This window comes from Eumetopias jubatus, unplaced genomic scaffold (assembly GCF_037043125.1).
Source record: "Eumetopias jubatus isolate StellerSeaLion01/CBP00866 unplaced genomic scaffold, mEumJub1_p1.0 scaffold_11, whole genome shotgun sequence".
Lineage (NCBI taxonomy): Eukaryota > Metazoa > Chordata > Mammalia > Carnivora > Otariidae > Eumetopias > Eumetopias jubatus.
This window is the reverse complement of record NW_028274817.1, coordinates 112,205,065-112,218,008: the sequence shown is the minus strand read 5'-3', so window position 1 is coordinate 112,218,008 and position 12,944 is coordinate 112,205,065. Positions and strand designations below refer to the sequence as shown.

The 12,944-nt window shown below is 48.6% G+C and overlaps 1 protein-coding gene across 5 annotated transcripts in view; it reads right to left on the bottom strand.

Moving 5' to 3' along the window:
* The window catches only part of PHKA2 (phosphorylase kinase regulatory subunit alpha 2), a 73,545-nt gene that overhangs the window by 24,551 nt on the left and 36,050 nt on the right, over positions 1-12,944 (bottom strand). For all 5 annotated transcript variants that reach the window (XM_088028855.1, XM_028122595.1, XM_088028853.1 and 2 more), the window contains 7 exons: positions 12,225-12,371; positions 10,712-10,765; positions 9,983-10,105; positions 6,720-6,815; positions 4,984-5,091; positions 3,462-3,540; positions 544-678 (listed from right to left, as the gene is read on the bottom strand). In XM_088028855.1, coding sequence (XP_087884981.1) covers positions 544-678; positions 3,462-3,540; positions 4,984-5,091; positions 6,720-6,815; positions 9,983-10,105; positions 10,712-10,765; positions 12,225-12,371 — 742 coding nt within the window. The remainder of the gene's footprint in view (positions 1-543; positions 679-3,461; positions 3,541-4,983; positions 5,092-6,719; positions 6,816-9,982; positions 10,106-10,711; positions 10,766-12,224; positions 12,372-12,944) is intronic.

The following is a 12,944-nucleotide window of genomic DNA, read 5'->3' as shown; positions in this document are numbered from 1 at the left end:
CTAATACCATCGATCCTTCTTTAAAATGGGACAAGGATGAATTAAAAACAAACCCCACCACCTTCTCTTCAGGCATGTATACACAGCACCCAGTTCAACATCTATATGGAATAAAACTACTGATAGAACTTTATTAATGTTTACTTCTAATTTATTTCATATTATGCCTACTAAGTTAGATTTTAGAAAAAACAGAATTCCCCCTCCCATTTTAATGGGTAAAGGAGCATTTTCTGAGACCACAGATAAAAATTAGAAACGTATCAAGACACAAATGACTGTTCCAATTGCGAATTTTCAAAGACAGAGCCTTGTTTTACAACAGATCTGGCGAAGGGCGCAGCCAAGCTGGGGCGACATCTAGTGAACGAGCATGAGAACGTGCTCCTCTGCAGCTCCCCTTCACTTCAGAGAGGTTGAACCACGTGCTTTGGTGCCTTGCCCAATTCTTCACAATTTATACCTATCCGTCCCCCCCAGACCCCAAACCTAGAACCAAGATGCCCCCTTGCCAAAACCACCCAGCTGTGTCCCCAAACCTACCAAGCTTGGCATATAGGTGACTAAGAATCCGGCCTGGCTGGACTCGGATTGGATGAATGTCAGCAATACTCTGGACGTTTACCCCGTGTTTTCTCAGCAAGTCCTTAATGTGGTTGTTTTCCGCCAAAACAGTAACTGTGAACAAGAGCGTAGCATCTGCATTAGACTGTGGCCCTTTGTCTCCTCACATGGAGAATACATTTATTGACCCATCTTTCCTCTGGCCTATGACATACACATCAGCATGCTCTCCACACACTGGGGGGCTTTGAAAATAACAGCAATTGTCCTGCCGCTCTTCCCAGTTCTCTCTGGCCTCACCTCGCCAACCCCCATGCTGTGTTTTTATTAAGTGCCCTCAATGTACCAGACAGTCTGATAAGAGACTTCTAGAAACGGTCTTCAACAGGTCCTGAGCCAAATTACCACATCTCAAATGATGTCTTGCCTCCCAGCGGGTGTGCATTTATTCGAAACCTGTCTTGTGTTCTTTTCACATGGGGTGAGAAGCAGAAACAGCTCTGCATGGGGGAGGATGCCAGGAGAAGCCGGAGCTCCTGCTCTCAAGGAACAGAAAAGAGCAGTATTGTGGTGCGCTAGCAGGGGATGCTCTGACCAACGGAGAGGGCAGGGGAGGTCGCTCCCTCCAGAGAGAGGGGAAAGTGGGGCTGCTAGTGGGTGGTGGTGCAGCCTGGCCCACCCAGAAGCACAGCACAGGCTCTGGCTGGTGGGGGAAGAGCCACCCCGGAGCCGGGCCCTGCACCCCGAATGGGCTGGCCTGGGCCCCATCTCTGGTGAGTGCGGCTGGCCATCTGGCTCTCCAGCAGGCAGGGAACTCGCATGCCTGGGATGTGGGGGCCTGAGCAGGCACTCTGAGCCCTGCACCTCCTGTACCAGTTCTGCTTTGAATGTGGCTTTTAAGAGAAGAACAGTGCTCTGGCAAAGGGCAGGAGTCCTGGGAAGGGGACTGGTGGAGGGGCGTTCTGGCCACAGAGAGTGGGTGCTGGTGTGTTCGGCCGCAGCAGAGCCCGCGGGGAACTGGGGGTGGGGGGTGTGGTCAGGCTACTGTTAAGGTAGCCCACTGAGCCCCAGCACTGTACCCATAGGCTGGCGGCCTTGAATGTACAATACACATAAATGCCACGGAGACCTGAAGGTCACCTCCTTATTTACATAGCACATGATACTTTTTCAAAGTGTTTTCATAGCCATGATCTCATCTGAGCTTCACAACAAGGTCCTGTGGGGAAGCCAATCGCAGCAAATGGGAACATCAGCCATGTAGGACCGGGTGGGTGGCCTCCCTCCACATCTTTCTCTTCTGAAGCTTCCAATGGGGTGCAGAGATCAGCGGTCACTCTCTGTACAAGTGACTCTTCTAGAGCAGTGGTTTGCCCGACACCTGTGAGCCTCTGATCTGATACGGCCATATGCGGGCAAGTTCCTGAAACTGTACTTCTCCTGCCCCCAGGCCAGACCTTCTTATATTTTCTCTTCCGTTTCCGTTCTATTCTATTACATTGAGACAACACTTGCTGCCAAAGACCCATCAATGGGCCCCAGCCTGTGCTTGGCAAGGCGGCTTTGTGATTTAAGGGCTCGCTCGGCAGCACATGTGGTGGGTAAGCACCGACTTCGGACGGAGTCAGGCTGGGTCACTCCACTTGGACATCAGCACGGAGTTCGCGCCTCCAGCTGCCGGTTCTGGGGCCCTGAGCGAGCTAACCTGGAAGCCTCACGTGTAAGATGGGGATGATAATCCTAATTGTCACAATTTCTGTCTGGTCAAAATGTTGTGCCCGCCGGGTGTGCCTCTGAGGGCCTGGAGCACAGTATTGACCGGATAATGCCCCGCAGTGCCTCTTGCCGCATCCCAGGCAGGCGCAGGCGAACGAGTCCGTGGCCACAAAGAGGATTGCCTTGCATTTGTTCAATAATTGTTGTTAATCTACTGAGTGGGTGTGTGTCAATCAACACAGAAGTTACAAGAATAATACAGGCCTGGTCCTTAAGAAATGTATGGTGTAGGGGCACGTGGGTGGCTCCATCGGTTAAGTGTCCGGCTCAGGTCATGATCTCAGGGTCGTGAGATCGAGCCCCATGTCGGGCTCCGTGCTGGGCATGGAGCCTGCTTAGGATTCTCTCGCTCCCTCTCCCTCTGCCCCTGCTCTTCCCTCCCCTCTCTGTAAAAGAGAAACGTATGGTGTAATTGAGAGGAAATAAGGCACATACACCACATGCTCAGATATTAGCTGGTGCCTAAGTTGCTCTGTGAGGCACGTGAGTCCTCAGGAGCCCTCCCCAGGAGGGAAGGGAGAGGGGATTTGGTGAGCGAGGACCTGCACTGAGGGCTCTCCTCGTGACAACTGCAGCGCATGCATCTCAAGGTCACCCGGTGAGGCGGCAGCAGTTATGACGACCCCGAGGCATGGAGAGGCAAAATCGCCAGGCTAGGCAGAACTAGCAGCAGTCCAGGCCTTCCACCTCTCTGGAAGAGCTGCTAGCTGGACAGGAGGGGAGGCAAGTGAAAATACGGGCCTGCAACTCCGGAGAGAAGTCAGACCTCAAAGGAAGGAAGGAGTGAAGCTTCACTTGGGTTTTGAGTTTTGGCCAGGGTCATGTTCTACTTTTTAAACAACTGCAGTGAAAGATGATGCTCAGTGAATCACTTGTGCCCCAATTGCCATCAAGATTTAGATTCGAGAAAACAAATGCTTTGTAGAAAGTAACTTTGCGGCTGGGAAGAGTACTGTTGCCTTTGGGAGCTAGTGAGTTATAGAAGGGAGGTCACAGAACTGATATACGCTAAAGCACACATACGTACTTTTTAAACAGAATAGGAAACTAGGGAGTCTTTGGCATTAAAAACAACATTGGCTTTGCGCGGTCAAATAGGAATAGGAAACACGCTCACAAACCTTGTACTACAACGTCAGGTTTGACGGAAGTGGAAAATCTTCTGTTTAAGGGATCGATCTCCCCGGTGGCGAGGAACCCCTAGGAAAAGAGCGTTAGTGCCGTAAAACACTGAATGCAATGCCACCTTACACCCAACTTGGAAACTGAAACATTGGGGGGCTCAAAATACGCAGTATTCTATTCCTTTATGTTTTCTAAGTCAATTGCTTCTCTCCTCTGAAACGCAGTACACCATGTAGATAGCCACTGATAAACATATTGTGTCTTCCAGGGCTAGTCACACACGCCACTGTCTCGCGTGACTGAAAAGAACGACGGTGACTCCTACCTCCTGAGCCCTTACTCCACGCCGCGTCCTGTGCTGAACCCCTGTCCGTGCACGGTCCCATTCAGGCCTCGTGACAGGGAGGCACTACCATTAGCATTCCACAGGTGGGGAAACTGAGATAATGCCCTTAAGCTAGGTGGCAGAGAAGGACTTGGTCCTGGGCTGACTGTCCTGAAACACAAAGCTCCCCTCCCTGCTGGCACGGAGTGTTGTTTGAACATGGGTCTCCTCACATCTTCTATAAATGACTGGGGAGTCCTCAGGGAGGGCATCAAGGTGCTCTGGGAGTTCTGAGGAGGCATCGGACCTAATGCTGGGCCTAACTGAAGGCCTTGCCAGTGACGAGGAGGCAATGGGAGCAGAGTTGTTTGTTCCTCATGTCACCGACCCAGCAATCGGAGCTGGAAAGTATGGCAGAAATGATCAAGCCCAGCCTCTTTACAGATGAGGAGACTGAGGCTCTCGAGCTCAGGGAGCTAGTCAGAGGCAGAGCTGGCTTTCCAAGACATAGACATGGTTGTCCCCACTAATAAAGACAGAAGTAGAAGACACAGTCCCTACCCCCAAGGACATGACCATGAAATCGAAGAGGCAATCACAGCCATGAAACAAGTGGCCCACCTCAGCATCCACAGCTCCTAAGGGCCACTTCCACTGTGACAGCTTGACTTTCGGTCTCCTTTTACACACTGGGAACCCCAGTGGTACGGGTCCCACGACTCATCCCCTCCCCACCCCCACACACACCCCCTCCCCACTTCTAGAGTCTGACAGAACACACAGGACCGGGCCAGCCTAACAGGCTGGAGCTCCCAGCTCTTCTCCTGGACTCTTTCGTCCACACCTCTCCCCAGGGGCCCAGGGTAGTCAGCTGGGCAGAGCCTCTGAGGACAGATGAACCCATCTGATAACATCACCCATACATTGTCCGGTTCCAGCCACAGACCAGGAATATGGGGGTAGGGGGGGTGACGGGAGTGCTTGGCATGTAGCTCTGAAGTGGTTTAGTGTAAATAGGGACACACAAGCCCAGGTGGCAAGCCTCAGAGCTGGCCCACTCCAGCTGACTTTAAAACTATGAGATACCAAAGACATTCACAGCCACACGGGGCAAAGAGCCCCTATGCTCTTCCGGGGTCCCCTATACCTCGAATCAGATGGTTTCCTGTCTGTGAAGTCCCCAAGTCCCCTACCTCTGCCAACAGCGAGCTGAGGATGTACAGGGACTGACCCCACAGATGGGGCAGCTTCCCCAGAGGGACTCTGTCCACTGTGTGGGGATTCTTATACTCTTCGTCAACCTGGCAAAAAGAGAAAAACCCAAAGTCAGAATGTCAGAGGATAAGAAGGCCAATATCACTGCCTATTGGGGAGCACACTGAGGATTTACAAAATGCCACTCATTCGATCCTCCAGGCCAATTCTGTGCGACAGCTGCGGTAGGGAGGCCACAGCGCTAAGGCCTTTGTGTGGGGGCCACATGGCTCAACGCGGGAGAAGTGGCATTCAAATCCAGGCCTGACTCCAGGCCAGTGCTCTGTCCACAAGCACACCGATGGCAGAAGACAGAGACAGGCACGTGAAGCCTGGCCTGCCTCCTTTGAGCACAGCTCTGGGCAACAACAAGTTCCACAGCTCATGCTTACACTTGTCTGTATTATGGGTACAGTGATCTAAAACATCACCCTACAGCCACGGCAGGGCATCGCCGGAAGCTAAGTCAGCTTTCTCCTGTCTTGTTATCCGCAGGGGCTCACAAACTCTGTGTGCCTTTGCAAGAAAATTACCAGAAGGTGGCACTATTTATTGAGGAAAACACTGCTGTACTATCTGATCACTAATTTTCCATCAGGGACTCAATAAGCTGAATCCATTGGGGGCTTCTGACTCATCAAAATTAGCTACAGTTGTTTTGGGATGGACAGTGCTGGCTACACATTGTAAAAGTTAGTCTGCAATTTTCTCTGTTGTAAACTCCATGCTGACCTTTGTTTGTTTTTTTTTAAGTAAATTCTACCCCCATTGTGGGGCTACTCATGACCCCAAGATCAAGAGTCACATGCTCTACTGACTGAGCTAGCCAGGTGCCCCCGACCTTTGGGTGTCTTGCCATTACAACGCTGGTTGGGGGTAATGTTAGTGACCACTTTTTCCCTCCGGAAAACAAAGCAATTGAAGAAATCCTTCTCCAAAAGGGAAAAATCACACCATGAGGGGAGTCATACTCTGCATGTGGATTAATCAGTGATGTTATTAATAGATTGTTAAAATTTGCCACAGTAGTACATATTAAGAAGAACTTAAACTCATAAACTGAACAGAATTAAAATGTGTCAGTAATCAAATAATCAAATAGGATAATAGTGTGGCAGGAGAGTCTCTAAAACGTCAGAGTTCTCTTCGGGAGTAAGTTTGGTTATCTTTGGGTAGTAAGAGCAGAGAGAAGTATGTTCTTCTTTCTATAGAATCCTGGATGTTTTGCAGTGTACAGGATTGCTTTCACAATCCGATTGTTGTGTTAAGGCTGTTTGAAATGTAAGTAGTGTTAAGGAAGACTGTAAAGATCTTGAATGAGAAATAGATGATGCAAAGCAAAGAAGGCAAAGTGTCTGGATCGAAAGACAGCTTGGTTCTGGCCTGCCTCGACCCAAGCACCAGCCCCTGCCTCCCCGTGCAGGTGTTGGGGGTCTCCCCTGGCCTGCACCTCTTATGCCCTCGCAGCACTGCTGCTGTGCCTGCCCTCCATCCCCCACTAGCCTGCAGCCTCACAGAGGCAGAGCTGCCGCCGTAAGCCCTTTGTGCCCCGTACCTAGCTTGGTGCTCTAGCAACCACTTCGGGACAAAAAGTGTTAGGTCTGAAAGGGGGATGAAAAATACCCAAAGGCCAAGCACAAACCCACTTCGTTCCAGCTATGCAGTGCTCGGTTACCTTGTTGGGCGGGATGGCATACAGTTCTGGCACCAGGTGGATCCCGTTCTTGCCTCTGATTAATATTCCCTCCAGGGCCTCTCGGTATTCTTGCACCTGGAAAAAAGCCCCATCCCCACAGCATGAGAGAGGCGCCATTAATACTGCCATGGGAGTGCATCACAGAAAAACACCTCTCGGGGCAACAAACAGATTATTAGTAGGACACAGGGTCAAGAAATGCGCGAACACCTTCCAGTTAGGGAGTGCAGGAGGGACCAGCACTCCTGCTGACAGCAGAGGTTAGGAGGACCTGAAGGCGCTGGCCTTTTCCGTGTTGTCTTTAACTCACGACTTCAACATTTCACCCTTAACTTCTCAACATACGTAAATTGTGTCTCACCAGCTAGACTATATAAGCTTCTTGGAGTCGAGGCCAGACCTTAAGCAGGGCATCCCGGTTCTACCTGTCTGTAGTTTTCCACTTAAAAGGCCCTCATTCAAGCACTTACTGCTCAGGAAATATTTGCAAAGCGCACCGGATGTGTGGAAAAGGGAGTGTGTGTACTATGATCCATGTACCCCAATTCTTAGGATGCACTACTCAATATAATGAAAGCTGCTGATATAAACATTTCCATTCAATTAAAAAGGCAGTGATTTAAAAAAAAAAAAAAACCTACATATGAAAAGGAAACAAACAAAAGAGGGAAAACCCTTAACCAGCCACCCAGCTGTTTAACACGTTTCATCTTTAGAGAGCCTAGTCAAAAGCGTTCTACATCTCATTTCTTTTTCTTTTGAAATTTGTGGACAGCAAAATCTGACCAGGGGTGTGTCATTTTTTAAAGGTCATTGGGCAGCAAGTGGAAAAGACAGAATAGGCATAAGAGCAGTTAATTCTGTGAGACCTAAAAAATAAGGTCCTGAGCACATTCTTTTTTGTCTTCTCAGCTTTTTTGTTTGTTTCTAATAATTATCAAGTTTCCTCACAATTGAAATTCTAACTCAATCCTTTTGAAACTTTTCAGTTCTGGGATAAAGAGACAGAAAACATAAGACCCAAGATCATTGCAAAAGCATAACAGTAAGAATCAACAATATGGGAACATTAACATTTCAAGCTTACTACCATGTCGGGGAGGAAGAATTTTCTCTGCCCTTCAAGGTCCTTCTATAGCTAGGCTAAGAATCAAATTGACATGAGACAGATTAACAGGAGAAAAATCAAACTTAGTTACATATATGTACGGGGAATCCACACAGATGGGATATTCCAAAGACAGTGAGGCACCAAGTGGCTTACCTGAGCTCCTGAGCTCAGGAGAGGGGTGGGGTTCTGAGGACACACAGGGAAGGAAGAGCATTTGCAGGAAGGTGAGAGGAGATGTTTGGAAAACAAAGGTGGCCCTGCGATGCACAGAAGTTTCTTAAGTAAAGAGGAATCTGTGTCAGTAGCTCTCTTGCTGGTACAGGCAGGCAGCTGAGGGGGAGGTCAAGAGTTTTCCCCAATCTACTGGGTTCTGATTACTTTTAACTCAAAACAATGTTCATGCCAAAGTGGCCCATCTTGGGGCAGCCTGCCCTTGGCCCCTATAGCCACTTTTGAAACCACTCTCAGAATTTCTGAGCAGAGGAAGCTTTCAAAACCCAAATAAACCTTGGATTGCTCGTCCCACCCCAGTGCATGTGGTCTGAACAGGTTAAGAAAACACTAAAGCATTCGAGTTTGTCAGTCATTCACATAAGCTTCACGAGGACGGGTCTGTTCTACTTACCAACGTATGCATGGCAGCAAATGCTAAAGAAATCTGTCTCGAACAAATGAATGTGGCATGAACAAATCTTTACTCGGCACTTACTGCGTACCAGGCACAGGGAATGTATTAGTGAACTGGACAGAGACCACCTCTACCAGGGTGCTCTGACAGGTAAGTGGGAGACTAACTACAGCTATAGGGGCCATACTGCGGTAAGTGCTAGGGGACATGTAAAAGGGGCATCGATCCAGCGTTTAGGGTCAGAGAAGGCTTTCTGAAAGAGACATCTGCAGCAAATCAAGTGAGGGAGAGAGACACAGCTGAGGGAGAAAAGCAGAGCCTGGGCACTTGAGAAGAGGGGAGACAGCATGGCCTCTTCAGAGGACTGAAAGGGTTTCAGGGCACTCGCATCACAGAACTCAAGGAAGTTAAGTGAGCAGTAAGAAATCGGGCCAGGTTTTATGGGGCCTTACAAAACAGGAGAAGACCTTATACTTCATCCCAAGGCAAGCAGGAGCCTTTCAAAGCTCTTAAGTAAGGCAGTAGCATAATCTAATCTGCCTTTTAATAAGATGCCCCTGGCAACCGGTATAGAGAAACAGCAGGGAGTGAGGCTGGAGGCTGGGAACCCTCTAGAATGCTGTTACATCAAATAAGATGTTCGCTGACAGTACCTTTATACTAGAGCCGAAGACGGCAAAAGCCTAGGCTGGTCTGAAAAAAACAACAGGACAACCAGAACTATCTGTGGTCCCCGATGAACCCCACCTCTTAGTACTCAGGCCTTTGTGCAGTCCCCTCCTCTTGAATGTGGCATGACCCTTTAAACATTAGAATGCAACAGAAGGGGGGGCGCCTGGGTGGCTCAGTCAGTTAAGCGTCTGCCTCCGGCTCAGGTCACGATCCCAGGGTCCTGGGATAGAGCCCCGCATTGGGCTCCCTGCTCGGTGGGAAGCCTGTTTCTCCCTCTCCCACTCCCCCTGCTTGTGTTCCCTCTCTCGCTGTGCCTCTGTCAAATAAATAAATAAAATCTTAAAAAAAAAAAAAAAAGCAACAGGAGGACACTGCCAGTTTGGGGCCTAAACCTGAAGAAAGCTTAGCAGCTCTTGCTTGTGCATTCTCGGGTGAAAAGCCTGACTGCTCAGACACTACAATTCTGTGAGAAGCCCAAGCTAGCCACATGGAGGCGAAGAGAGGCCTGGGCCAAGAGCCAGCATCAAGCTGCCAGCCGCGTGAGTGACGCCATGTCGGAAGTAGATCCTCCAAGCCCCAGTGAACCAGCTGACACCAAGCGAAGCAGAGACAACCTGTCCCTGCTGAGTCCTGCCCAGATTGTGGAATCATGAGCAAATAAACAAAATAGCCGTTGCTTTAATTCACTACATTTTGGGAAAGCTTGTTAAGCGACAACAGATAACTGAAACGGTGCCCTAAATTCTTGCATAACCTTATGTTCTAATAACACTCAGCACACCGAGGGAATGAAAATGCTGATTGTCAACACAGCACCCAGCATGTTCTCACCTGAACGGCATCGCCAGTGAAGACCCCATCTATTATGAAATACGTCCAGAACACAGGCCATTCACATTCAATGTTTTCAAAGAGCTTGAGCTCAGCAGGGTCATAATGTAATCGGTTTGGGTCCTGGAATCAAACAGGAAACCTTCTGAAAGGTACTGTCAGATTACATATATAATCCCCCTGTAGCTCACTGGGTTTCCCTCGCTTTCTGAATCACTGCATCTCTGCGGCTGCTAGGATTAGGAGTTGGCTATAATGCGGAGATGCTATTTCTGGCAGCTTTCCACGGTAAAATTTCAGAAATGTCTATCAGAAATGTACACAAGACTCCTTGGTGGTTTATTATATTAAGCTTCCTAGATTGCTAACAAATAAATAGCAATTTGCCTATCACAGTGCTCAGCAGACTATCTGTTTCACTGAAATCACTCTATCAGTCACTGTGGCAAAGCAACTTGAGAGGGAGGCCACAGTTTCTCTTGAACACATCGTGGGAGCCGCAGAACTGAGTGTCCATGCCTACAGGCTGGTTTTAAACCACCAGCTTGCTGTCCTCCTGATGATCTTATTATTCTACTGCCTAACTCCAGCCTTGCTGTCTTCAAAATTAAGACTTCCCCGTCCAATATTCTAACATGTAATTTTATAATCGAGAGAGGGGGAACACCACAGTGGTGACTTAAATATGAAGCAGTTAAGGAATCATACGAAACAATATTTAAATACAACCTCTCTTGGGGTTTTATAACCATCTCGAAGGAAACGACAGCATCCATAACGCCCCTAAGAAGATTAAAAAAAAAAAGTGCATTTGATGAAAGAGAAGAATTTCTTTGTCTTTTTCTGTTGATTCATGTTGGCCCTCCACCCCCATTCCCATGAATCTTTTAGTAACGAAATGTGTACCAAGTGCTCTTTGTTATCAATACAAAAATTATTTTTAAGTAATAAGCCAAGGAAATTCAGGGTTGATCAGTGCTGAGAAGGGAATGCCAAAACTTTCCATAGGCATATCAGGGCTGGGAGAGTAATTACTCAGAGTTCACAGAATGACCAGCCCTCATTCTGACCGGCTGTGTCACGCAAAGATGCAGAGGGACCCTCATCGCTCACAGAGGCCACCAGGGCAGATACTTGGATTGGACTGCTTTGACCTGAAAGACTGGAAAACCAAAAGGACATTCCAGACTCCTCACAATTAGGCTCTGGATGCAGCGAGGTGGAAGCTGGGGCAGGGTGGGGTGGGTGGGGCTTCCTCTGGCCTAGGGCTCTTGCTGGTTTTCTTGGGGCAGGCTCCAGTAATCCTCTCCAGCTTCCTGGGTGTTAAGGAAGAAGGATGGTGGCACTGAGCCCTCGATCTGCCTCCCTAGTCCCTGGATCACAGTGTTGGGTGTCCATTTCCCAGTTTCTTAAGTGCGTGGGGGCTCCTAGCGGCCAGCCCCATAGAGTTCTGGGAGTTCTGGGGAGGCCCAGCCAAGAACCTGCTCTCCTTTAAACACTTCATTCCCTGCACTGACTCCCTGCCTACTGGGACAAGCTAAAAGAGCTTCCTTTTTCTCCACTAAACCATGAGACAGCTTCTTTGGGGATATGACTAGAGACCCTTCATTCCCTTTGTATCCAAGGGCTAAAGGCATTTTTTACGGAATCTAAGTAGGATCATCAACATGAAGATTTTGGCTCAAGAAACTTATTATTTTTTTTTTTAAAGAAAACTTACATCTTGATCATTTTACTGAGAAGTTCAGTTGCCTGGGCTATTTAATAACATTCTCAGTTTGGTATCTTATGTCATAGTTCCTGCATTTCACCTCAGAGCAGGGATTTTCTTAAGCTCGATTTAACTTTGGGATTGTTAAGCCCCCAGAAATTGTGTGTAGAGTTGGAGGATATTGGGACGTGTGCATTTTTTTCTGGCAGGGACCTTATACCTTTCAAGAGATTCTCAAAGAAGTCTGTGATCTCTAAAGGGTTAAGAAGCTCTGCTTTAGAAGTACAGGAGGGGTACGAATTGGGGTTCAAAGGTGCTGGCTGGAGTTCAAGCTCTGCTAGCGGGAAAAGAACTAGGGCACTCGATCAACCTGAGACTGTTTTCTCACCCGTACACTTGGCTTTGGATCCCGCCTAGATAAACGAAGGCACTGACCTCATGGAGAACCAAGGCCTGGGTGAGCTGCTCCATGTCATCATGAAAGGGGCACTTAACACAGGGCGGAAGGGCACCAGCATGATCAACCCTTACCTGGAGCTTGGAAATAATTTCATTTTTGGTCACATTCACGAGGTTCACATCTTCCACTGCAAAGGCCGGGAAAGAGATAATGGAAAGAAGTCCAGCGTCAATCTCCTTAGATGTTGATGCTCTTGGCAGCATGGAGAACAGAATAGACTGAATGAGAAACAAAGAGGTGGCTTGAATCTGGGAAGCATGAACAGTTGCATACAGTATCTAGACACCATGACCTTAGACCCAAGAAACATTTAAATGAGTTTGCCGATTTTGAGTAGAGCTTCTTCCTACCAACAGAGCCCCCACTGGGGGACCTCGCCTGCCCAGCCAATGACTCCTGTTTCTCGCAGGAGAGGAGAGGGTCAGGGAGAGCACAGTACTGCCTGGAGCCCATGCTGAGAACTGCTGGGCTCCCTCCCTTGGGGGCCTTCTGTTGACTTTGCTGTGTCTTTCGGACATGCAGGTGAGGAACTAAGGGCTACTGTGTCAGCAGGCCAGGGTGTCCTGGCTGTGAAGATAAAGACAGAGAAGAATACACATACAGGGCAAGCACGGAGAAATGTCTGGCTTCTGTGGAACATGACTGGGTGATCAAAACCCATGTGAAGGAGTCAAATCCAAGAGACCACACAAACACTCAGGTAAAACGGTAAATAACAGAATTACTTTAATCCTAGAACTAGGGTTACTTAGTGGCACTATAATATAGCCTCGATTATAAGGTGGTTGGAC